We start from the raw sequence: 24,170 nt of genomic DNA, 5'->3' as shown, positions 1-24,170 counted from the left end.
TAAAAGTAAATAAACATGACCCAGTGGGGTAGCAGTAGGCATAAAATATAAGGAACAGCTGGGCAAGGAACAATTTCTTATTCATAAACTTCACAAAATTGAATTCTTCAACAATCAAGATAAAGAGGTTCACAGGCTCTCAGTGGTCACCCCATCACAAGCATTTGGTATTATTTCAGGTATTATTTCAATGTATAGACATACCTTAGAGATAGTCTGGGTTCAGTTCCAAATCACCAAAATAAAGCACATTTTTTGGTTTCCCAATGCATATAAAAGTTATTTTCATATTCTACTGTGGTCTATTAAATGCACAATAGTATATCTAAAAAAAAAACCTATGTACATACCTTAACTAAAAAATACTATCAATCATCTCAGCAAGTCAATCTTTTTGCTGGTGGGAGTGTCAGCTTGATGTTGATAGCTGCTGATTAACCAGGGTGGTGCTGCTGAAGGTTGGGTGGCTTCCCAAAGTAAAACAATGAAGTCTGCTGTATCCAATGACTCTTCCTTTCATGAAAGATTTCTTTGTAGTATGTGATCTGATTGACAACACTTTATCCACAGGAGAACTTCTTTCAAAATTGAAGTTGATCTTCCCAAACTCTGCTGCTGCAACTCAGTTCATGTAATATACTAAATCATTTGTTGTCACTTCAACAACGTTCACAGCATCATCACAAGGAGATTTCATCTCAAGAACCACTTTCTTTGCTTATCCACAAGAAGCAACTCCTTATCTGTTTATGTTTTATCATGAAATTCCAGCAACTGAGTCACATATTCAGGCTCTCCTTCTAACTACTTCTCTTGCTAGTTCCAGTCCATCTGCAGTGACTTCCTCCACTGGAATCTCGAACTTCTCAAAGCTATCCATGAGACCCAGAAACAATTTCTTCAAAACTCCTGTTGATATTTTTACCCCTCCCATGAATCTCAAATGTTCTTGGGCATCTAGAATGATGAATCCTTTCCAGAAGGTTTTCAATTTACTTTGCCCACATCCATTAGAGGAATCACTATCTATGGCAGTTACAGATGTATGGAATGTATTTCTTAAATAACAAGGTATAAAAGTTGAAATTACTCCTTGATCCATGGGCTGCAAAAATGGATGCTATATTAGCAGGTATGAAAACATTAATCTCCTTGTACATCTCCATAAGAGCTCTTGGGTGACGAGGCGCATTGTTAATGAGCAGTAGTATTTTGAAAGCAATCTTTTTCTCTGAGGAGGTCTCCACAGTGGGCTTAAAATATTTGGTAAAACATATCATAAGCAGATATGCTGTCATCCAGGCTTTGTTGTTCCATTTATAGAGCACAGGCAGAGCAGATTTAGTTTTATTTTTAATAATTTCAACTTTTACTTTAGATTTGGGGGTACATGTACAGAATTGTTACCTGGGATACTGAAGTTTGTGGTATGACTGTCACCCAGGTACTGAGTATAGTACCCAACAGTTTTTCAACCTTGACCACCCCCTCTTCCTTCTAGTAGTCTCCATTGTCTACTGTAGCCACCGTTATGTCCGTAAGTGTCCACTGTTTAGCTCCCACTTACAAGTGAGAACATATTAATCATAATTCTTAAAGTTCCTAAGATTTTCAGAAGGGTAAATGAGCATTGGCTTCAATTTAAAAGTCAGCAGCTGTATTGGCCTCTACCAAGACAGTCAACTTGTCCTTTAAAGCTTTGAAGCCAAACATTGATTGTTCCTCTGTAGCTAAATGCTAGATGGCATCCTCTCCCAACAGAAGGCATTCAAAACTTGTAGTGTAGCGACCTTCAATTATCTTAGCCAAGTTTCTGGATAACTTGCTGCACCCTCTCCATCAGTACTTGCTGCTTCACTTTGCACTTTTATGTTACGGAGGCAGCTTTTCTCCTTAAATGTCACGAACCAACTCCCTTAGCTTCAAACTTTTCTTCTGCAGCTTCCTTACTCTCTCTCAGCCTTCACAGAATCAAAGAGTTAGGGCCTTGCTCTCAATTACCCTTTGTCTTACAAGAATGTGTGGCTTATCTTCTATCCAAATCATTAAAGCTTTCCACATATCAGCAATAAGCCTGTTTCAGTTTCTTATCATTCATGTATTCACTGGAGAAGCATTTTTAATTTTCTTCAAGAACTTTTCTTTGCACTCACAACTTGGCTGTGTAGCACAGGAGGCACAGCTTTTGGCCTATTTCAGCTTTTGACAAGCCTTCCTCATCGAGCTTAATCATTTTTAGCTTTTGATTTAAAGTGAGAGACTTGCAACTGTTCCTTTCACTTGAACACTGAGAGGTCACTGTAGGGTGATTAACTGGCCTAATTCCAATATTGTTTACTCTGGGAATAGGGAGGCCAGAGGAGAGGGAGACTGAGGAACGGCTGGTTGGTGGAACAGTTCAGAACACATACATTACTGATGAAGTTCACTATCGATGAACTTCATCATGTTGCTATTATTGTTTACATAAGACAATAATAGCAACATCACTGATCAAAGATCACCATAACAGACGTAATAATGAAAAGGCGTGAAATACTAAATTACCAAAATGTGAGACAAAGACATGAAGTGAACATATGCTATTGGAAAAATGGTGCCAACAGGGTTGCTTGGCACAGGGTTGCCACAAACCTTCAATTTGTCTTTTTTAAAAAAAGAAGCATAGTAAAGAAAGCGCAATAAAATGAAGTTTGCCCCTATACAGTGTGAATAAACTAGTAACCTTCAGTAACAAATGATCAAAGGTATCAGATAAAATTAAAAGCAGAGCGCTTACCTCTAGTTGGAAAGTTGGGACTTCATTATACACCCTAACAAAAATCTCCCCTACAATAAGTTCTTTGGCATGATCACTGTAGACAAATTCTGATCCATAAGTTTTGTCACAATCACCCTTTTTAAAAGATGAAAAGAGACTGTTAGATGTAAATCTATCCATGTTCAGTTTAATAACTTAACAAATAGCTCAAGAGATCTATGTATTTTCCAGAGGAAAAATGTGGTGTGATACATGTCATAGCACTTAATGCAATGTTAATGTTAATAACCAATAAAATGACTTCGGAATAGGCATGGAATTACAATTTTTTGTTCCAAATATTACTATTATTAACTCATTTTAAAATTTCAAAGGATCACAGAGGTCAGCTAACAAAGATCTTAGAAGGCAGAGTATATGAAGTAAGTATGACACTTTATTCTTCTCACTCAACTCAGCAGACATTAGACCTAGTAAGATGAAGGATGACAGAGCTGAGAAATGAGCATATTTGGACTGGGTTTTAAAAAGTAATACACTTAACAAAAGTGCTGGGAAACAATCTCTGATTAAAAAAAAGGGCAATTATGTAGTTGGAAAAATAAAGAAGTTTTCATTTAAGAAGAAAGAAAAGGAAAAGAGGAATGGGAGAAAAACAGTCCTAATGAAGATTAAGACTGAAACCTAAAGGAGTTTAGGTTGAACTAACATAACATATGAAAGTATACAATGAATTATAAAATGCTAAACAAAGAGAAGATGTTCTTGTGTTGATTCTGGTAAAAGATAATGTATAGAATGCCAAGTGTGGTGGCTCACGCCTGTAATCCCAACGTTTTGGAAGGCTGAGGCAGACGGATCACCTGAGGTCAGAAGTTCGAGACCAGCCTGACAACATGGAGAAACCCTGTCTCTACTAAGAATACAAAATTAGCTGGGCATGGTGGCACATGCCTGTAATCCCAGCTACTTGGGAAGCTGAGGCAGAAGAATCGCTTGAACCTGGGAGGCAAAGGTTGCGATGAGCTGAGATCATGCCATTGCACTCCAGTCTGGGCAACAAGATTAAAACTCCGTCTCAAAAAAAAAGAAAAAGAAAAAAAAAGATAATGTACAGAAATGTGAGACCTTTTCTCCCTAGCTCTGCAATTGTCAAAAATTTTATCTTATAAGGAGGTCCAGGTGACTAAAAAACTGAGATATTACAGTAATAGTTACTCTAATTTCCAAAGCCACAAACAAAATTATCTTCAAAATCATCAAGGCTCAACCATCTAGTGTGTGGATTATCCAGGTGTTCTCCTTATTGCCAATCCTACTACTTTTGTGTTTTTCACAGCTTAGTAACAGCTTCTCCGCTAGAAAGTGGTAGGGTAGAAAAAATGTTCAGTTTTGATAACGGAAAGCAATTTTCACTTACTAGGGAAAAGAGGCTGAAGTGAACTAAAATAAGTTTTCTGGGTTCAAAAACTGGTTAAAATAGAAGACAGCTGCAAATAAATTAACAACAACAAAAAAATCCTTATGTATAACTACATACAACACAATGGTCTTCTTAAATGGGCCAAATATTAGGCAGCAGAAAGCCAAACTGATTGACACTAAACTGAGAAATAGAGGCTTGCCTTTTTTTTTTTTTTTTTTTTGGTGACGGAGTCTCGCTTTTGTCCTCCAGGCTGTAGTGCAGTGGCCCGATCCTGGCTCACTGCAACCTCCACCTCCCAGGTTTAAGCAATTCTCCTGCCTCAGCCTCCTGAGTAGCTGGGATTACAGGCATGCACCACCACACCTGGCTAATTTTTCTGTTTTTAGTAGAGACAAGGTTTCACCAGGTTGGCCAGCCTGATCTCCAACTCCTGACCTCAGGTGATCCACTCACCTCAGCCTCCCAAAGTGCAAGGATTACAGGTGTGAGCCACTGCACCTGGTCACAGGTGAATTTCTGTTCTAATCAATACTGCTCTATTTCCAGAGCTCCCATCAGAATAAATTACCCAATAAATTTATAAAACAATAACATACTTTTTTAATCATGTTTTCTTGTTGGGATTCAAGAAATTCAAGTAATTCTGCTCTTGTAGAATTGTTCCATTTCAAATAGGGACTTTCTGTGTTGCTGTTAAGCATCTTCAAAATCTAGGAGACAATATTACTGTTTTATAAATTTAGTGAAAAAAAATTGACATTATCACTTACTAATAATGTCTATTATATGCCAAACACTATAATAGTTAGCTATAGTATAATGGACTTCAATAATAAGTATCTCAATAATTCTAACAAGTTTGTTGATATGATCCATTTTGCAGCTAAGAAAAACCAAGGCTGCGAATCATTAAATTATTTGTCCCAGTCTTACAACTGATAACTGGTGAAACTGGGATTTGAAATTGAGTCTGACTTCAACATTCTTAAAGTCTGTGTGCCATGGTGAAATTCAGTATTGTTATGTTAAAGTATTTAATAAACACACTGTGAGTATAAGCTTGAAAAGAATCACAACATAATACCTTTACAAAACACATATATTTGAAAAAAAAACCTAAGTCTTTAAGAAGCATACCTGTACGAAGGGAAATAAAATTTATGGGGAGAAAGTCAGATTTTCTTGACCACACCCTGATATTGAAGGCTGTGTATTAGCTCTGCAGGCATAGATTACGACTGCTTAGGCATCTGATGTGCTTTCCTATTGCTGAGCTCTCCTCAATTATAAATGTAAACACAGACATTTCACAATTCCTTGAATGTCTGAATAAAGATCTTTTACTTTTACAGAGGTCTACTGCTAATAGGAAAACAGAGAAATATGACCTCCATCTTATACAAAGACATACAAGTCTTGTTTTCAAAAGGTTAACTTCTAGTTAAGTAAAAGGAAAATCTCAAAACTTTGAGACCTGGAAGTTTAAAAATAAGCATTTTCTTAAATCACAATGGACCTCATGCCAACATTTAATTTTGAAATGCTATAAAATTTTTCAGTGGGAGTGGCTATAGAAGTTAATCCCTTATTGGCATTTCTGGAGAGAATGCTTTTAGTCAGCAAAATGTATCACATTCGTGAGCACAAAGTCCAGGAAAATAAGATCAAGAGTGGTCCCTGGTAGTCTAGTGTTTAGGAAAAATAGTAAAAACAAAAACAAGATTTAAAAAAAAAAAACCAACAGTGGCATCTAGAGCTATTGCCTTTCACACATTGGGGAATGAAAACTGGACTCAATCAGATTGGATTAAAAACAAATAAGCTGTTTAAGTTATATTTTGGAAACGTGAGGAGTTTTTCACTTACAAAAGTAACAGTTCATCATTAGAGAAAACAGAAGAAAAATAGCCTGTAATTCTGCCATTCAGGAATAATTACAGTTAATATATTGGTACAGATCAATCAATCCATTCATTTTGTTATACCAAAAATAGGATCTAGTGTTTCATTTAAAATCTTTTAGTGTCTTTCAGTACTCTTTTTACAATTAAAGGATAATAGTAACATATTTAATGGATTTCTATAGTTTATCTAATTCTTTAATGTTATATTCTTAAGATTGTTTCTCTACAATCCTTGCAAAAGAAGTTAAAAGAGGTCGAGAGATCTGTATGATTTTTGTAATGCATCTATGTATGTACATAGATATGTATACATGTATATGTGTATATATTTACTTTCAGGATTGTAACCCTGTGTCTGAATAAGCTACGGCTTCCAATAAACAGCTTGAAATAGACTCTGGGTCTCATGTCTCCCAGTAGTCTGCCATTGTGAAACACCATTCCAACTTCACTCTCTTGTCCTGTCCCGTTGTGACTCAAGGTTGGTAAGACTTATGATGAGCTCCACAGCTGAGAAAGTTAATTTGCCCTTGTAAAAACTGGACTTGTAGAACTGACATCATTAGCATCAATCCATCATCAAGTGAATTTCTTGATTGAGAGAACAAGCATGTAAACATTCTTAATTTTTAGGTTTCCTATATCAATATTATAGTATTACTGTACTGCTTAAAGGATCTTGCACTATTCATTAAAACCAAGGCTACCTCTGAAGCACATACCTCAGTCACACTAGCCACAGCAAGTTTTCTAGCAACATAGGGTGTCAGCATGCCAGCTAAACTTTTCCTTATGGTTGGATTTTCTGGAGTTGCTTGTTCTTCAGCCAAATACCCTCCAAGGCGACTCAGAGCGTGGACACTCAGTTTAGCAAGGCTGTTGGATACCTCCTGTTATAAAAAAATTAAGTCATTAAAGTAGAGATCTGTTATCTTACATAGGTAATACTACAACTATGAAATCAAACTATACGGAACATATTTAAGGAGGAAAAAGTCAACCAAAAGAAGGGCACAAAAGTACCTAACACTGATATCAGAAAGTTTATGTGTTAGGGCTTGCTTTTTTATAAGAAGGACCATGAGAATCTATGTACTAATTTATACCCAATGCAGTGTGGAAGCAGCACATTTGATGGTAATGTGGGAAGGTGGGGATAGGTAGGCAGCCCTGCCTGCTAGGAGCGCACATTTACAATATGAGCAATAAATGAGAGCACATAGAACCAAAAAAAAAATCTATAAAAATCAGACAAGTACTCAAGTGTTTAGGGGAGCTAGCTTCAATTGCCTGATGGTAACATTATATTGTCCTGTGTTACACAACCATAATTTTGCAATCATAAAGCTGACTCTGAGTAATTAACAAAGTATTTAATTATGTCCAGTATATGCTATTGCAAACTCCCCTGCCTTGAATCTTTAAGCATAAGCAGTTAAGACTAAAAGTTTTGGGGCTTAAAGAACAATAAACCTAATTTTCCCCAGTTTATTTCTGGGGACTCTGGATAGCTGCAGCTTTCCTTTGCATTACTTTAGCACCAATCTATGGTTTGGGTTCAAATTCAGTATTAAAGCAACAATAAAGTTACCTGTTGGTTTGTTTCTTCACTTTTCTGAATGCCACTCTCTTCTAGGGTATAGTCATAATTAAACAGGAAACCAAGAAGATACCACAAAATTCCAGCCTGAAATAGGTGTGTCTGTAGCCAGAAATCCACAGCAAAAGAACTGACACATTCTACTCCAAGAGCAGCTACCCGCGGAATATTCTGAGAAAAGAATGAGACAGTTAGTTGTCATACAGTTTAAAAAAAAAAAGCTTCTAAGAGGAACTAGTTATGCATGTATGTCAAGCTAACCACCTTATTTGTAAGATATTTACCTCTTCTTCTATCTTCAATTCTAATTTAAATCTGAATCCTATATCCTTTAAAGCCTAAAATAAAAAGTGACCTCATGATGAGATACCAGAATTACTACCTTTAAGGCTAGTGTCAGAAGACTTGGGAATAGTTTCCTGTTTCATTTCTTGTATTTTTAATTTTTAAAAATAGTGACATGGCATCAACAGCAACTTACATGCCACAATCTTAAACATACCAACGATATCTTTTGTGCAGTTGTAAGGATTTATTTATATCAGAGTTTCTATTCTGTAATCAAATGCTGTATACATCCAGTAGGTATAGGTGAGGAGATACTTTCATTAGTTCCTTTACTTCTTGATTCTTTAGTAATGAAGTATTTACCAAGTATTTAGCATCTCAATCCTGTTTTATTCAAGACAACTCTCACTCTGCCCAGTTACCTAAGACGTCTCTCTCACCCTCCCAGTCAGTCACCTACCACATCTACCCACAGTCAACCTTCCTCAGCAGTTCTGGATTGGAAGGAAATAGTAAGTTCTCAGATCCCTAAAGCCTTTCCCACCAAGGAGTGCGTGATCTCTCCAGTTTTCAGGTTTTACGTGCCCCCCAACCTTTTTTTGTTTTTGGAGATAGAGTCACTCTGTTGCCCAGGCTAGAGTGCAGTGGCACAATCTAGGCTCATTGCAACCTCCGCCTCCGAGGTTCAAGCAACTCTCATGCCTCAGCCTCCCGAGTACCTGGGATTATAAGCACACGTCATCACACCCAGCTAATTTTGGTATTTTTTGCAAACAGGGTTTTGCAATGTTGGCCAGGCTGGTGATCTGCCCACCTCGGCCTCCCAAAGTGCTGGGATTACAGGGTTGAGCTACCGCACTGGCCTGGGCCTTTGCTTTTAATAGACTTATTTAGTCCAGGCTTCTCTTTTCTCTCTGCCGCTCATTCTTATGTTCAAATGTGACCCACTTCCCTTTAGATATATCACTTCAGTCTTATTCTTTGTAGGCCAACCTAGAAACAAAGTCTCCATTTACAACAAGGCTTCTGTGAAAAACACTTTTAGAGATCAAAATAATTTACTTACAAATAACTTTGGGAAAACAATGTGCTTATAAATTAGGAAGTGGCTATTTGACAAAAAGACAGTTTTTTCTCTGTATGCAGAAAGCATTAAAGATTAACTTCACCTTGCCAAAATATAGTACCCGACAGAGATCCTTGATGATGCTAGGCATTTCCGTGATCTTCTCTCGGCATTCTTCAAACTGAGCAGCCACACTATAGCATTTACTTATGTGTCCACACACCTGCAGACAACACAACAGAGCAAAACACCAGTACAGTCACATGGACATTCCTTATTTAAGACATTAGAAATGCCAAGGATCTTTGAATAATGCTTAATGATATACACAATGCTCCAAAATTAAATAGAACGTTTTTATTATATCCCTAGTCTTTCTCATTAAGATTTCCTATAAATGCTGGGGTAGTTGGCAAACCACAGCAACTACAACCCATGGGCAAAACTGACCATGGTATTTGTACTGCCAAGGAGCTAAGAATGGTTTTTAGATTTTTAAAGGGCTGTAAAAAAATCACGAAAGAAAATGTAATAGACGGTATGAAGCCTGAAAGCCTCATATATTTACTCCCCGGACCTTTATTTTAAAAGTTTGCTGGTCTCTGGATTAAATTATTTTTGTATAGTTTATTAACACAGCAGAATATCACAATTCTGTTTACACAGTGCACTTCAAAATAGAAGATGGAACTCAACAGCCAGTACTCAATTGTTTTATATTCTGAATTTTGCTGGCATAAGCAAAAGGCCAAATAAAAAGACATGTTCTACAAAGCTCTTAATGAACTCCTGATGAATTTCCTATCTTATAACCTTAAACATTAAGCCAATTAAAATACTAGGGATAGCAGAATGAGATGGAAGGTATGCGAAACAAGAATAGCATAAAGCTGGGTGACAGAAACATATGGGTTCAGTAACTATTCTCTAGGATAAAAAACAAGCCAACAGATCACAAGTAGTTTAATGCAGTTTCTTAAAATGTGGTACACAGATAAGCAGCATCAATGACACTTGGAAACTTGTTATAAAAACATACTCTCAGGCCACTGCCCCAGACCCACTAAATTAGAAACTTGGGGCGGAGTAGAGCTCAGCAACCCACAGTTTAATGAGCCCTCCAGTTGATTCTCACATATGTTAAACTCTGAACCACTGATCTAGTGCAATTTTCTTGGACCCATAGGTTTTAGCCTCACCTGTACTGACATGTCACTTGGTTTACTAGAACGAGTCAAGACAGCCACACAGCGACTAAATGCCTCTTGTAACACCTGCAGAGGAAGAAGTCAGCTATTAACTCTCCATTCTGACTTCAAGTATGAAGAAAGGCCTTTTCTTTTCTTTTTTTTTTTTTTGAGACAGAGTCTTGCTTTTTCATCCAGGCTGGAGTACAGTGGTGCCATCAGGGATCACTGCAACCTCCCCCTTCCAGGTTCAAGCAATTCTCCTGCCTCAGCTTCTCGAGTAGCTGAGATTACAGGCACCTGCCACCATACCCAGCTAATTTTTGTTATTTTAGTAGAGGTGGGGTTTCACCAGGTTGGCCAGGCTGGTCTTGAACTCCTGACCTCAGGTGATCCACCTTCCTTGGCCTCCCAAAGTGCTGGGATTACAGGTGTGAGACACCATGTGAAAGGTCTTTTCTAGCAGTAATATAAATAACTCTTATTCTGTTAAATATTTGATGCATGAATGTTTGATCAACACTTGTTAAATAGTAAACAAAGGACTCCTAAAAGTTTCTTTTTAAGCATTTCTAATAAGCTACTTTGTAAGCAATATTATTGTTACCAGTTTTGAACCCAATACTTTCCAACTCACATTATGAAATAAAGCTCCATTTCTACCTTTAATTTGGTATAAGAATATAGAGAATATTGTGTTATCTGCTGGAATAAGTTAAAAGAAATCATCTGCATTTGTACTTGCTAAATTCTTCACTGCCAAGAGTCATAAAATGTGTGTTAACTGGCTTAAAAAGCACAAAGGTCACTTCGTATTACCTCTAGTCCATTCTCTCTTCTGAGCTCTTCGGCATTGAGGGCTGAACAGTTGACGGTATGGAAAGCAAGTTCTGTAGCCGCAGGCAACAATGGTGATTCTTTTGAGAAAAGGAGATCATCTGAAGTTTCCATTGTTATAGTCCTGATAAGCATGGGGTATCCTGCATATTTATAAGGCTGTAAATCTGAAATAACCAATGGTTAGTTTTAGAAAAACAAAATTGATCATGTTGTAGTTTCAATTTTGATACCATGTCCAATTACACTGCCTTAAAAAAATTTTATCTTAACATCTTAAATGTCTAATTCCAGTTTATAAAAAAGAAATTAAAACTACTATAAAATCCCTTGGATCTTTCCTTTCTAGTAAACTTGATTTTTCTAAAATGTTTTCACTAGAAAAATAACATTTTCTAGTAAATTAACTGAACTTGGTGTGTAGTTGTTTTGATCCTTTGCAGAATACCTACTTTCTATGCTGTCCAAGTGATCTCTGTAACTTTTCACCTCTTCATAGACCGCAAGGTAAAACAAATGCACCAGAAATTCTACTAATATCAATTATACACACATCTTTATACAAAAAAAAGACTGAGAATACATTTTATTTAAATGATGGTGAATACTTTAAGTAAGTTTTCTGGATAACAAGTGCCCTTTTCTATCTTTTCAGCTGTATTAAAATAAACTTTGAAAATACTGAATACAATTTCTTACTAAAAGTACAAGACAAAGTTAATTTTTTAATTTTTAAACTACATTTTGTTCATTACATGTTTTAATAAGTACATTTAAAAGTGAAAGCTAGTACACATACATGCCTAATTACTCTGTTCTTTCCATCTTCTCTTTTTAATCTATCCTAGTAGGCAAAGATATGCAAATTAATTGCCTGTAACTTTAAAAGTATCCCTGTAATTCCAATTGAAATCAGTATAAATATTTTTGATTTTTAAGGCTGATCAATAATCTGCCTTAAAACTCATTTCTAAACTGGCTTTTAAAAAGAAGATCCCTTGGAACAGGTCCTAATTTTTCTTAGAAAGAAAAAAAAAAGTGACACATACATGGTAAGAAAGAACAGTGAATAACCAAGTCCTGTCAGATCAGGACCTCCCACCTCAGAACTTCTTGGGTATAAACCCTCTTCGGGAAAAGTTAAAGATGACCTTGATAACAGAGAAACCATTACGGGCCATAATTGTAACACATGGCTAATAATTTAGTTATCAGCATTAAAAAACAACCAAGGGTTTTGGAAAAGGTTTCTAAACTCATTCTGATTAGTAGTAAATGCCACAGAACTAAAATGTTTTGTAAATGTATTCTGTTAAATCCATATGTAATCAACTGATCACTACTCTCTTCAATAATCCAACTGTTAGATCCTCAGGATGTCCCCTCCAATACTACAACTGCAACCCCATCTCATCTTTAGTTAGCATCTTTCCATGCTTATCTCAAATTCCCATAGTCCTCTTCCTTCTCTCCCAAGATCCCAGACCAAATGGCTCCCCACTTTGTGCTCTAAGTCAAGTTCAGTTCCCAAACCAATAGACATCTGCTATACTGAACCCAACCCCTCGTCCCCAACAAAGTCTCAAACATTAACATACTCCTGGCTTTCTGGACCGCTACTGTTAGGGCTGCCACAAACGGCTCTGCAATTCATCTATACCCGTGTTCTTCAAACTGTCCCACAGGACAAGAGGGTCCTAAGAGCTACAACAGGAAATAGAAAAGTTTCTACTGCTTTTAAAAAACCTGAATGCTCTCAGTGTTTTTAACCTTCAGAGGCTGTCATATGTCATTTAAGAAAAACATGAAATGATCTTTAAATTCCAGATTCCACTCTAGATCTCATTTAACATATTTGCTGCGAAAAGGCTAAAACACAAAAACTAACCAATTAACTCCATAGAATGAAGATGTCATTCAGGAAGGAATAATAAAACCTTGTTAGAAATGCAAAATACTGAAAAACATAGGTATGAAGGGGAAGATATAAAATATTTGAGGCCTTTCTTTAGAAAACTACATTTTCCTTTATTTAAAATGTAATTCCAAGAGTCTTTTGCAACAATTCTAAATCTATTAAAATATGCCGTAGAAACAGGTAGTATGGTACTGGATTAGCTGGAGGACAAATTAAAATCTGAGAATAACAGACATCTTACCTTCTTTATGACGGTTGAAGAGGATGCTCTGTGTTTTTAGAATTAAAATTATATTCTCCGGATCTGGTCCATCCACTATTTTTGCTGATTTGGTACATAAAAATTCATATGCTTTATTTACTTTTTCAAACATGTCCTGTATGCAACCAAAGATAATTTCATCTTAATCTGGAACATCACAAAATTCGACTTAAACAAGACACAGTTGTTTTATATTTTATCAGTAACTTCAGTTATTTTTTAATTTTTTTGTATTAAGTAATTCATTTCAACTGTAAAGTAGCTGGTATACTGCCAAAGTGAAACTTTTTCAAATAGTTGTTTAATGATCTCAATACCATTTACTGAAAAATTCTTCAAATAAAAATATTAAATGTATCCTTAAATATATCATGTTAAACACATATATACTAGAGATGGTTTACGTCTATATGACAAAAATTATGAGCTACTGTTTATTAGGCACTATGCTAAATGTCATTATCTCATTTAATCCTCAAACAGCCTTGTAAAGTGTGCAGCATTATCCTCATTTTTTACTTGAGGATACTGCAACTTACAGACAGTAACTTTTTAAGGACACAAACTCAATTGGTGACAGCGCTGAGAGGTACAGCCAGGTCTGTCTCCTAATACCATGCTTTTAAACTGTTACATTTTATGTTCGGTGGATCTCTATGTTGTCAGTATCAGATTGTTTTACTAAGGTAGCTTTATGAAGTGTTTTAATATCTGTTTAAGTCTAGCAATTTAAAAGTGATTTCAAAATTTCTTCCTTTCTTGCATTTTCTCCTAGATGAATCTGAATATGAGACTCTTAAAAAACCGGTTGGGGTTTTGATGAAAAATACCTTAAACATATAAAAGTCAGATCTTTTCAATGTCACGTCTTCTCATTAAGGAATACTGCCTCTGTTCTGTTTCCAGTAAAAACCACTGACCTTGTAATCAGTGGAAATTATTCCAAGTTTCTAGCAATAGACTATCAGTTCTGGTTTTGGTGGTTCTTACGTGATTTCATCTTTTATGAAACTTCATTGGATGAGGCGGCATCAGGGAATGATGATGATTTAAAATCTGAACCGAATTTTCTATTTCTTCAGGTAGAGTGATACGAAATTGGATGTCTTAAGAAAAAATTACATAAATTGCCAAAAGCAATCTGAATAGCAATGGTGTCACCTACAAACTACAAATGAATTAAGTTCACCTGCATTCCTAATTTTCAATTATTCTTATGATTGCCCATTACAGTTAATTCTCAAGCAGACATAGATAAGGAGAAACAATAAAACTGGTAAGTTACTAGTCATAAAGGCCACTCTTCTGGTAAACTGAGGGAGAACCATCCATGCAGAAATTATAAAGAATGCTCAATTGTAAAGCAGTGACTGCCTGTCCGCAGTGACTTCCTGTCCACAGTGCCCTTGGGACAGGGGTAATATACTTTCTCCTACTAAATAATAATAAAAGCAAGAGGAAATTAACCCAATGCCCTAATTCCAACAGCAGTACATACCCTCCCTTCTGGATTCTTATCAGGGTGGTACTTTTGTGCAAGTCTGAAGTAAGCTTTCCTAATCTTGCTCTCATCGTGCCTGTTAAACAGGAAAATTGTTTTATGAGTATAGTAAGGCACAAGAAAGAGTATTTACAAAATCATCTAAGATGGTATTTTAAGAATCTTACTTACATAAATAATTGTATATGATTATATATTAGGCTTCAAATTAAACCCAGGAAAATTTTTTTTTTTACATTTTATCTTTACGGATAAAAGATAAAATCTAAAAGTTCCCTACACAAGGTTATCAATTACTTTAAATTATAAAATTGTATTTGAGTAGGAAGAACTATAAAACATTTTTTAAAAAATTCAATAAATTTGTCAAAATGTCCAAAATGCCAATTTCAAATTCTATAATTCTAAGTTATATGAGTCTTGCCAAAAATATACAGTTTTAGTCTATACTTAAGTCTTTCGAATCATTTTTCTATAACATACCTGGTCTACTATAAAACTTCACTGATAGTAAGATAAATCTGCATTCTTTCATGATCTGTCATTTGGTGTTCTAGGCATATTGCCATCAAATCTCTTCCTCATGCATAACACAAATTACAAAAGGAAGGGGAAAAATGAATATGTGAATGACTACCGTATGTCAGATTCTGTGCCAGGTACTCTGCATACATTTTTCCAATTAATAGAGAAATGAATGTACCAGCAAGAGGAGGATACAATTTGCTTATTAAGTTTGCAATAAATGAAAGTCACACAGATATAGTTACATATGGTTATTCCCAAGGTGTATACATCAAAATATAGGCAAAAGGTTTTAAAATGGTTGACTTAAATATAATTTAGTCTTTGATATCAATACTTTAAGGTGGGGCAGACATTTGCTATTGTACTGAAAACAACTCACTGTCCCAGTCCTTGAGGCAGATTAAGCACTTCATAAGCATCATCTATTGACATCATAGGTGGCTTCTTTTCTACTTCTTTCTTCCAGGCATCAAGGGTATCTTTTAGAAGCTTAACCTTAAAGATAAAAGATTAAAATTTACATCAAAGTAAAACTATTTCAGAGTATAATTTTTAAGTTATAGAATTACTGTGTTGTATTTAAATGGATACTTTCAGCTGTCCAATTAACAGCTTTCTGAAATACAAATAAACAAAATCACCTGAACACTGCTGTATAGTTGGGCAGAGCAAGGTATTTGTTACAAGGCAATATTTCTCTATTTAAAAAATTGTTTTAATTCTCTGCCTATTTGTGTATGTACCTTTAATTTTTAAAGCGTCCAGAAACCATGGAAGACATCAAAATTAGATGATACACTGTGGTAAGAAAGCAAGTAGTATATTGTAGTATGCTTCTCAAGGTGATCTAACGTAATTATGGGTATGCTAGCGTTCAAACAAATGCAAAGGATAGAGAACACAAGGGAGTCTGGTTAGCAAATGGTAAAAAAAAAAAAAAAAAAAAAAAAAAAAAAAAAAAAAAAAAAGCTCTAATATTTACTGCCTGCCTACATGCCAAGGAGCTAGGTACTTTACACACTATCGAATTTAATTCTTGTCTAAAATTTCACTAATAAATGAAAGCACTGAGATTCTGAGAGCTAGCTGTGTATTTCCCAGTTAGTAAGTGATAGGGGTGGATTAAAACCTAGGTCTGACTAGAAAGCCCATATCTAGTACATCACGTTGAATCCTGAATAAGTACCCGCGTCTTCTTTGGTCACTGCACTGTAAAGAAGCAGTGACTTGTGGTACAAATGGCAATTATTCTGAAATTTTTAGATGGTAATGATAACGGTATAAGTTCCACCATGGTAACAGAACAACATGGGCACAGGTGCCCACAGATAACCAAAGACTCAGGTTAGAGGGGTCCCAAGGGCACTGTGGACAGGCAGACACTGCTTTCCAATTGAGCAGGTCACATTCATTGCCTCGTATGTGTGCCAGGAATTATGCTTATGTAAATACTTAGTAAGCTTCACAAATACCACCAGAGATAGCTGCTATTATCACCAATATTTTAGAGATGAGAACTGAGGTTTAGAAAAATTAAGCAATGTACTGCATATTAAATAGAGTTATTAAATATTAATGGCCCTGCTGAAACTCAGTCCCAGACTGGCTAACTCCAACATCTGTGAGCTTAATCAACCTGTTATAAAGACAAGCTTCTACCAAGCTATTATAGTATATAATACTATGAACATATAATTATGTTATCTGCATGAAGTTTACTTCCTCTTTGTCACAAAAGATCAAGACTGCAATATCCTTAATACTGCCTTAAAAAATTACCTTTCAGCTTGAGATTTATCCAAATATAATGAACTACACTCAGAGTTGCACAGTGCTTGGCGCTTAAGAAGGAATACTTAAGGAAGCTATTATCCTTTTTACTGCAGGAGGACAAAATATCCAGAAGTGATTAGATACTATTTTAATGGCTTAAGGCGGCACAAATTAAACTGCTGACTTACCGGGTCTTTAATTGGCCAATCTGGAAACCGGAGTGTATCACACAGTTGTTTGAGGTAATAAATATTACAAAATAGTTCATTTTCTAGTTGTGGATAGTTGATTACAGGAATGGGACAATACTGATAAAGTGCTCTTGTGTTACTCTGAAGACGAGGTGTGAAATCAGCAAGATGGGCAGCAATCTTCTCTATCATGAGGCGCCTACAATCATAAAAACCTCCATTCAAGCTTTATGAAGGGATCATTTAAAAGAGGTTAAGATAGGTAATCATGCAAGATAATTACATGAATCATCTACAGAATAACTCAATTACTGTCCTATAATAAGAGGTCTTAAATATGTTATTCAGGGCATTTTACTGTATAAAAATGGAAAAAACTTATCTATAATACTTATCTGTAAAGAAGATCATAGAGAAAAGGGCTGATATTCCCAGTCCTTCCTATTAAAATTCAGCCATTAGAAGAGCAAAAAAGGTACAGAATCTGAATGTGTGAGGGTGTAGCTAGGAAACTCATGGATGCTAATATCCAAAGAAGGTCACTAGATGGTATTTATTTCAATTAACTTACTGTAGTCTAGGATCTCGCCTCAGCTAAGCAGAAACTTATCAGCACATAGAGCGATACATCTTTTAGATGGGGCCTTATATCAGCCAATCTCAGGGAAAAAATATTACACAGAAGAACTGTGTTGCTAATTTATTAATATTCTTATATATTTTTTTCCCAATGAAAAATATGACTGCCATACAGAATATATTCAAATTGGTGGCTAATACATGCCAAGCCCATAGGTCAAGAAGTCAAATAACAAGCAGGTGGCATGGAGAGTGTGAAGTCAGTCTGATAAGGATCAGTAATTGACATAGAAGATCTAATGCCATCTAGCTAAGAGAACTGAGGGGTTCTCCAAAAAGAGACAGACTTGACACTGGAACTATGAAGTGTCAAGTCTTTTCTGAACAGAGACTGGCTGAGCATTGTCATCTGTTTCTGAACCTTTCCTTTTTGTGTTTCCACAGGTTTCTCCTACGGCATTTCCCTGCAAAAAGACATATTTTAGGAATGTTAACCTCCAGATTAAGGACAAAAGGTGTTGGTAAGGGAGCCCACATTCTAGAATAATTTTGCTATCTCTAGTCTGATCCATTGACCCAAATTATATGGGCATAGTTTTTACTTAGTGAAGTATAGTACTACTTCCTTGATTTTATCCCAGTTCCTCATATATATATATTACTGGTTCATTACCTAAAATCTTACTAGTTCTATGTACTGATTTAAGACTTACCAGTGGTTGGTAGATACTACCAATATATAAAGCTCTATTAAGGTAACAGCAATTTTGTCAAATTTTAGAATAGAGAAAACCTTAAGGCCTTAGGAAAATTTATCATTTGATTTGGCACAAATGATTACTGTCATCTTAGATCATAAAACTAGTGAAAACATTTCTTTTAACAGAAGTCAAACCAGATGGCAAGCAGCAAAGACTTAATTATAAAATACAAATCAATCAATCAACTGATTATTTACCTCATTTCACTGCTCCAGATTGCTTCTGGAGTATCAAATTCTCCTAGAAAAATCTCAGAAAACTTTTCAGGTTCATAATTTTCTAAGTAACAAACCATTGCTTCAGGTAGAATGTGCCCAAGTATACTTCTCTGAAAAATATCTTGTCCTTTTGTCTTCAAAACAAAACAAAACAAAAGGTAGTCAAAAACACTAAAGTTATCTTTCAATTTTCTAATAAATGATTTATGGTTAGAGAACATTTTTAAGAAAAGAACACAACTGGAACAAATTGCTTTTATGCTTCGGGAATGTTGATGGAAACAGCAAAATGTGAAGTGGAAGGTGTCTAGTACAAACTGGCTTGGCATGAGCTCTAAGGCAGAACCAACAGCCTCTGGCCCTGCAGTAGTCTCAGCGTTAAATGTCAGGAGCTGCCAATATTATTTAGGACAACTGGTCTTTGACCATGTGTAACAGTCATGGACAACAGAAGGAATATGCCAAGAAGATTTACATCAATTATCCTGCATTATATTGTTGATAGGTCCCACCTATACTTGCTTCTGTTTCCAAAAATAAATTTAGAAGATCATTAAGAGCCTCTCCTCATGAAATGCAGCTAGGATTTAGATGGAGAATTTCTACTTAAAAGTAATTATAATTAACTGCTTTGAGAAGTCCTTATCCTCTGGCAGGCCAAATGGAGTCAGGATAATGATCATACTCAATTTTAAACTCATTTCTTTACTCAATGAAAATAAAATCCCAAGGCCTAGGATTTATACAAATAAATGCTTTTCTTATTTCCTTCTAGGCAACTTTAAGACATTTTACTCCTCTAAGATAAAACAAAGAGACAAGGGAAAAAACTCAAGTACGGTTTTATCACATTGTGCAAAGACAAATTAGAAGATGAACATTTTCAGGCTTTCTACTAATAAGAGTAACAAATTCACTATCTGTTAAACTTTGGGGTAAAGAATTGCTAGTTACATTCTTGAATACTATCATTTGGTAATTCCTACATCTAGACTTGTGCTATACACTGTTCTGCTATAATTATTCAAAATACTGTTAGCTGAAATGATATCATTTTTAATATAAAATTTGGAAAAAATTACGTTATGTATAGCTGCACAGATATAAAGAAGAAAAAGAATGCCCAAATGTCTAATACTACATTAAGATACTATCACTGAAGACTTTTTAAACTTGTTTATATTCTCATTTTCTATTTGTATAAACCTGTGGAAATTATGCTGCCATAGGCATCTTTAGACAAATGGGTCACTTTCTAGGACTTCATTGGCTGCTCTATAAAACATACAGTTTAGTGTCTGTCAAGGTGGTGCAACATTCCTTTGTTAGTCTTCTAAATGGTGGTCTGCTTTTGCTCAATATGATCCCCCAAAAAAGTCAATGCTCCATGAAAAGCTGAACATATTTCAAAACACCCTTTAGTTTCCTTTCTTTTCACAATCAATATCTCTTTGGAAAATGTAGGCATTAAGTTTAGGTTGTCAAAACTACCTAAATAAGTCTCCTATTTTTTAATTCCCAGCTTAACTCCTCAGTAAAATGACAAGAACACTTGAGAGCATGTGGAAAATTAAGCAGCTTCAAAAAAGAAACCTAGCACTTCTGCCACCTTGGAATCTTAACAAAAAGGCTGAAGTCTTCCTGAATCTTAGCTGATGATGCAAGACTCAGGTATATAATGAATTATTTGTGAAAATCACCAATCTAAATCTTATACAAAGAGAACAACTTATATTCATGGAGGTGTCAGGCTATAATTCAGAGTTGCAATTTCAATATTAAGTCTAATGGACTTTAAAAATACTAGCTTAGACTTTATATGCGCAAGGTATCACAAACAATGTAAGAATGGACTAAAACAATACCTGCCCTCATGCACTTGTGATATAGTAAACACATACAGCTCAGGAAACTTTACAGTGCCAAAACAGCTTACCCAGGGTTAAGTATTCAGAGAAATCTGGCTTACCTCTTCTGACTTGAAAGCCTGTTTGGTATGTGTGTATTTCAAAAATCTAGAAAGAAAAATTAATCATCAGATATAGAAATTGATTTAGTTTTTGTAACCTTAATTTTCTAAAGACTAGATCTTTTTTTTTCCCCCAGGTCAGATGAGTAATGTGCCGACGTCATAACAAGGTTCAAGGGTGGCATATCTCACACAAGCGTATGAACACCCAATCATCATGTTCATGAACTACAAAAGGATCAAGACTAGATCTTTTATAGCTAAATAAAAGTCACAAACGGCAACTCACATAAACCCACATTCCCAAATTTAATTTCTGATTAAAGCAAGACCTTAAATAAACTAGATTTTTAATGTGTAGTCTTATTAAAGCTTGTGACAATATAAAAAAATTACTAAATTTTAAGAAAAAGCAAAATGAAAACTGCATGTACAATATGAATATAGTTGTATTAAATACACACTTAAATACTAAATAATATATTCTTATGCTAGATGGGGTATAGTGGTATAATTCTGAGTAATATTCCCCCATTCTACTTTCCAAGTCTTTAGACATGTACTTAAATAGCTTTTATAACTTCATTACATCAGTCCATGTACAACTCAAATAATACTTTTAAGTAGATTACCCTTAAAGTTCTTACCGAGCAACAGGAAGCACATTGGAACCTGTGTACATCATGATAAAGAAAAATACTCCACTCAGATAAAGGCGGGGTAACTGTGGGTTATCTTGCATGATATGGTATAACAAAATAGCAACCTTCTCAACAAGGATAGGGTCAAAGGTCAGCAGTAGCTGAAAAAGAATTAAAATGTTTTATTGAGTTGCAAAAAACCTGCATCATCATTCATTTTAGGTTTTTTATTTCATATGCTTAGGTTATAGCTCCTTATGTAAGTTATAAAATAAAAACCCATGGAAGTCAGTAAGCTCATCTACCAGACCCACAACAGATTTGAAAAAGAATTCACATTATTTTTCTACAACATTCAATGCAGAAAATCAATTGAGAATTGATCAAAACATATTCAGAAAATGCCCAAACATGCCTGAAGCTAGTTTTGTCATAATGTTACAGATAACATTGCTTCATGTGCAAGAATCTTCCTAAAAAGACTTCTGTGCTTGTTTCAGTTCAGTTGAGCTGAGGTAAGAATCCCCTGAGGGCTACTTGAGAACTCAAGGAGCAGAGGAGAAAATAATGATCAATGAAACAGCCTAAAAAGTAGATTCAGAAGTGTAGTTAACAGGCAAGAGGGCAAACAAGTATCAGTTAGTACATCTGCTACCAATAAGTGCCAAAATCTGTGGCCTCTAGAAATTTGAACTAGAAATACTGAAGGGAATTTCTGGGATTACTCTAATAAATCTGGGTTAATTAAAAACCATACAGAATTGCTATGAAAAAACTTTTGATAAACATATTTAATATGTTTTAGCTACGAAGCTTAATAAATGTGTCATTCCAAAACACTTGCTTCCAATGAATCCTTAATTTGGGGTCAAATGCTACCAGTAAAAAAAAAATTACAATACAGAAAGTAGCTCAGATTAGGAGGCCAAAGTTCTATACTCTTATGTGAGACTTAACAGCTATGTCTCTTTTAAGTAAATAACTTAAATTTATCTGTGCTTTGGTGTCTTATCTATTCCACAAGATATTTAGATTAAGCATTTCACACTATTACAAATTTTAAAAAGGAAAAATACAGTCATAGAAGATTTTTCCTAGTGTTAATGGCAGCAGTTCAAGACCTGACATTATGGGAATTAGCAGCAAACACAAACACACACAGGCACAGGCACAAACATGCACACACGCCTCCACCCCCTAAGAGTATTTCCAACTGTCACTATAATAGAAAACCTATATCATTAACTCACTGTACCCTGGACCACTATAAAAATTCTGAAGCTCTCTCAGATAGTAAAACTGATGGCTGCTCTTAAGTCAAATGAAATACAGATATCCCTTCCCAACCAATGAAGATAATGTTCCCGGAAACTGCTATGGCTACCTAACTGTGCTTTAGCAAGATTCAGGTCTCCCAGAACATAAAAAGTTATGAGGAAAACAAAAATAACTTCTTAAAATATTTTTTACACTCAATATAAAAAAATATAAGTCATACACTGTTCAAAGACTCAAGATTTATCAATACAAATCTCAATCATTTTCTTCAGGTATTACCAAAAAGTTTTGGTTAATTAAAAGAAAGCCTCCCTCCCTCAAGCTTCATGTTATGCTGAGCAAATCTCTTTTGAGTTTCTCAATCATCCCTTCCTAGCCAGAAATTTAATGCCATTTGTGTTTACGTTTTCCTTTCTGTTTTGTAAGACTTAGAAAAATTGGAGAGGTTGATCTTCTGGGCATGGTTTTTTATCCACATGTTGAGAGGGTCTACCAGAGAGAACAAATTCCTCTCTCTGCATCACCTCACATATGCAGCCACTTGGCCCCCTGGGGGAGGGGGATGTGGTAATAGTTTAGAGCCTTCAATAATTGCAGTGCTTTTTCATTAAAGGATCTGAATGGAAATACCAGCAACAGAAAAGCACAGATATTTTAAAATGTGAGTATGCTTAAATAACAGAAATTGGCAAAAAAAAAGGGATAGGGCATTACTGTATTTAGAAGTCTTCTTCATCAATGACTTACATAGGCACTTAGGTAGTAAATAAGTGAATGTAAAAATATATTAACTGAGTAAATAACTCTTCTCTCCTTTTGCAGACCAACGTACAACTGAAAGGTACAAATGGCACAAGTTACTGGCATAGAACTTAATGGAAACATTTACCTGAAATCTCTAGGACCTGACTTATTTGGGTTTAATGTTAATCTGAAGTTTAAAGAGCTTAATTCCAAGACAGCAGAATAACACAAAAGAAAAAGATATTTTCGTGTATCTTATGTTAATTCCAAATCAATGCTTTGCATCAGTTGGTATCAATGAAAACCTAACTAAGAATAGTCAAAATCTAGGGCAGAAGGTAGTGAGACTGTGATTACTTGTTGAGATATAAACCACCATGGTTCACACCTGTGGCCTGCTGGTGTACTTTCTAGTAGTCTTAACAAATCAACACACACCACAAACTGGATTAAATCACTTTTCAGGTATTCAAGTGGTGTGATTTTTAAAATAGGTAATAAATAAAACCCTTTTAGAACAATTCTGGAATCTGGAAACTTCCTATAGTTAGGCTCAATCTTCTACAGCATATTCAGTAACTCAAGAGCAAGTGAAATAGCCAGGCGCGGTGGCTCACACCTGTAATCCCAGCCATGATTTGGGAGGCTGAAGCAGATGGATCATTTAAGGCCAGGAGTTTGAGAACAGTCTGGCCAACATGGCAAAACTCCTTCTCTATAAAAAAAATCAGCTGGGTG

The 24,170-nt window shown here is 35.4% G+C and overlaps 1 protein-coding gene and 1 non-coding gene across 3 annotated transcripts in view; both read right to left on the bottom strand.

The window, feature by feature from the left end:
• DNAJC13 (DnaJ heat shock protein family (Hsp40) member C13) overlaps window positions 1-24,170 on the bottom strand; it is a 118,460-nt gene that overhangs the window by 28,843 nt on the left and 65,447 nt on the right. For both annotated transcript variants that reach the window (XR_010343451.1, XM_064378695.1), the window contains exons 30-43: window positions 21,417-21,571; window positions 20,770-20,815; window positions 18,780-18,934; window positions 17,240-17,441; window positions 15,658-15,773; window positions 14,748-14,826; window positions 13,229-13,364; window positions 11,052-11,236; window positions 10,245-10,319; window positions 9,149-9,268; window positions 7,683-7,862; window positions 6,814-6,981; window positions 4,784-4,897; window positions 2,780-2,896 (exon numbers count right to left, since the gene is read on the bottom strand). Coding sequence is in view for 1 of the 2 variants with exons in the window: in XM_064378695.1 (XP_064234765.1) it covers window positions 2,780-2,896; window positions 4,784-4,897; window positions 6,814-6,981; window positions 7,683-7,862; window positions 9,149-9,268; window positions 10,245-10,319; window positions 11,052-11,236; window positions 13,229-13,364; window positions 14,748-14,826; window positions 15,658-15,773; window positions 17,240-17,441; window positions 18,780-18,934; window positions 20,770-20,815; window positions 21,417-21,571 (1,848 nt within the window). In the remaining variant the exon portion in view is untranslated. The remainder of the gene's footprint in view (window positions 1-2,779; window positions 2,897-4,783; window positions 4,898-6,813; window positions 6,982-7,682; window positions 7,863-9,148; window positions 9,269-10,244; window positions 10,320-11,051; window positions 11,237-13,228; window positions 13,365-14,747; window positions 14,827-15,657; window positions 15,774-17,239; window positions 17,442-18,779; window positions 18,935-20,769; window positions 20,816-21,416; window positions 21,572-24,170) is intronic.
• LOC135275969 (small nucleolar RNA U13) lies at window positions 20,906-21,009 on the bottom strand. Its single transcript, XR_010343549.1, has one exon. It is a non-coding gene; the product is annotated as a small nucleolar RNA U13 (small nucleolar RNA).

Source organism: Aotus nancymaae, unplaced genomic scaffold, assembly GCF_030222135.1.
Source record: "Aotus nancymaae isolate 86718 unplaced genomic scaffold, 86718_ANA_hifiasm-v0.15.2.pri h1tg000019l, whole genome shotgun sequence".
NCBI lineage: Eukaryota > Metazoa > Chordata > Mammalia > Primates > Aotidae > Aotus > Aotus nancymaae.
Note: the sequence above shows the minus strand (reverse complement) of the source record. Positions and strands in the feature narration are given on the sequence as shown.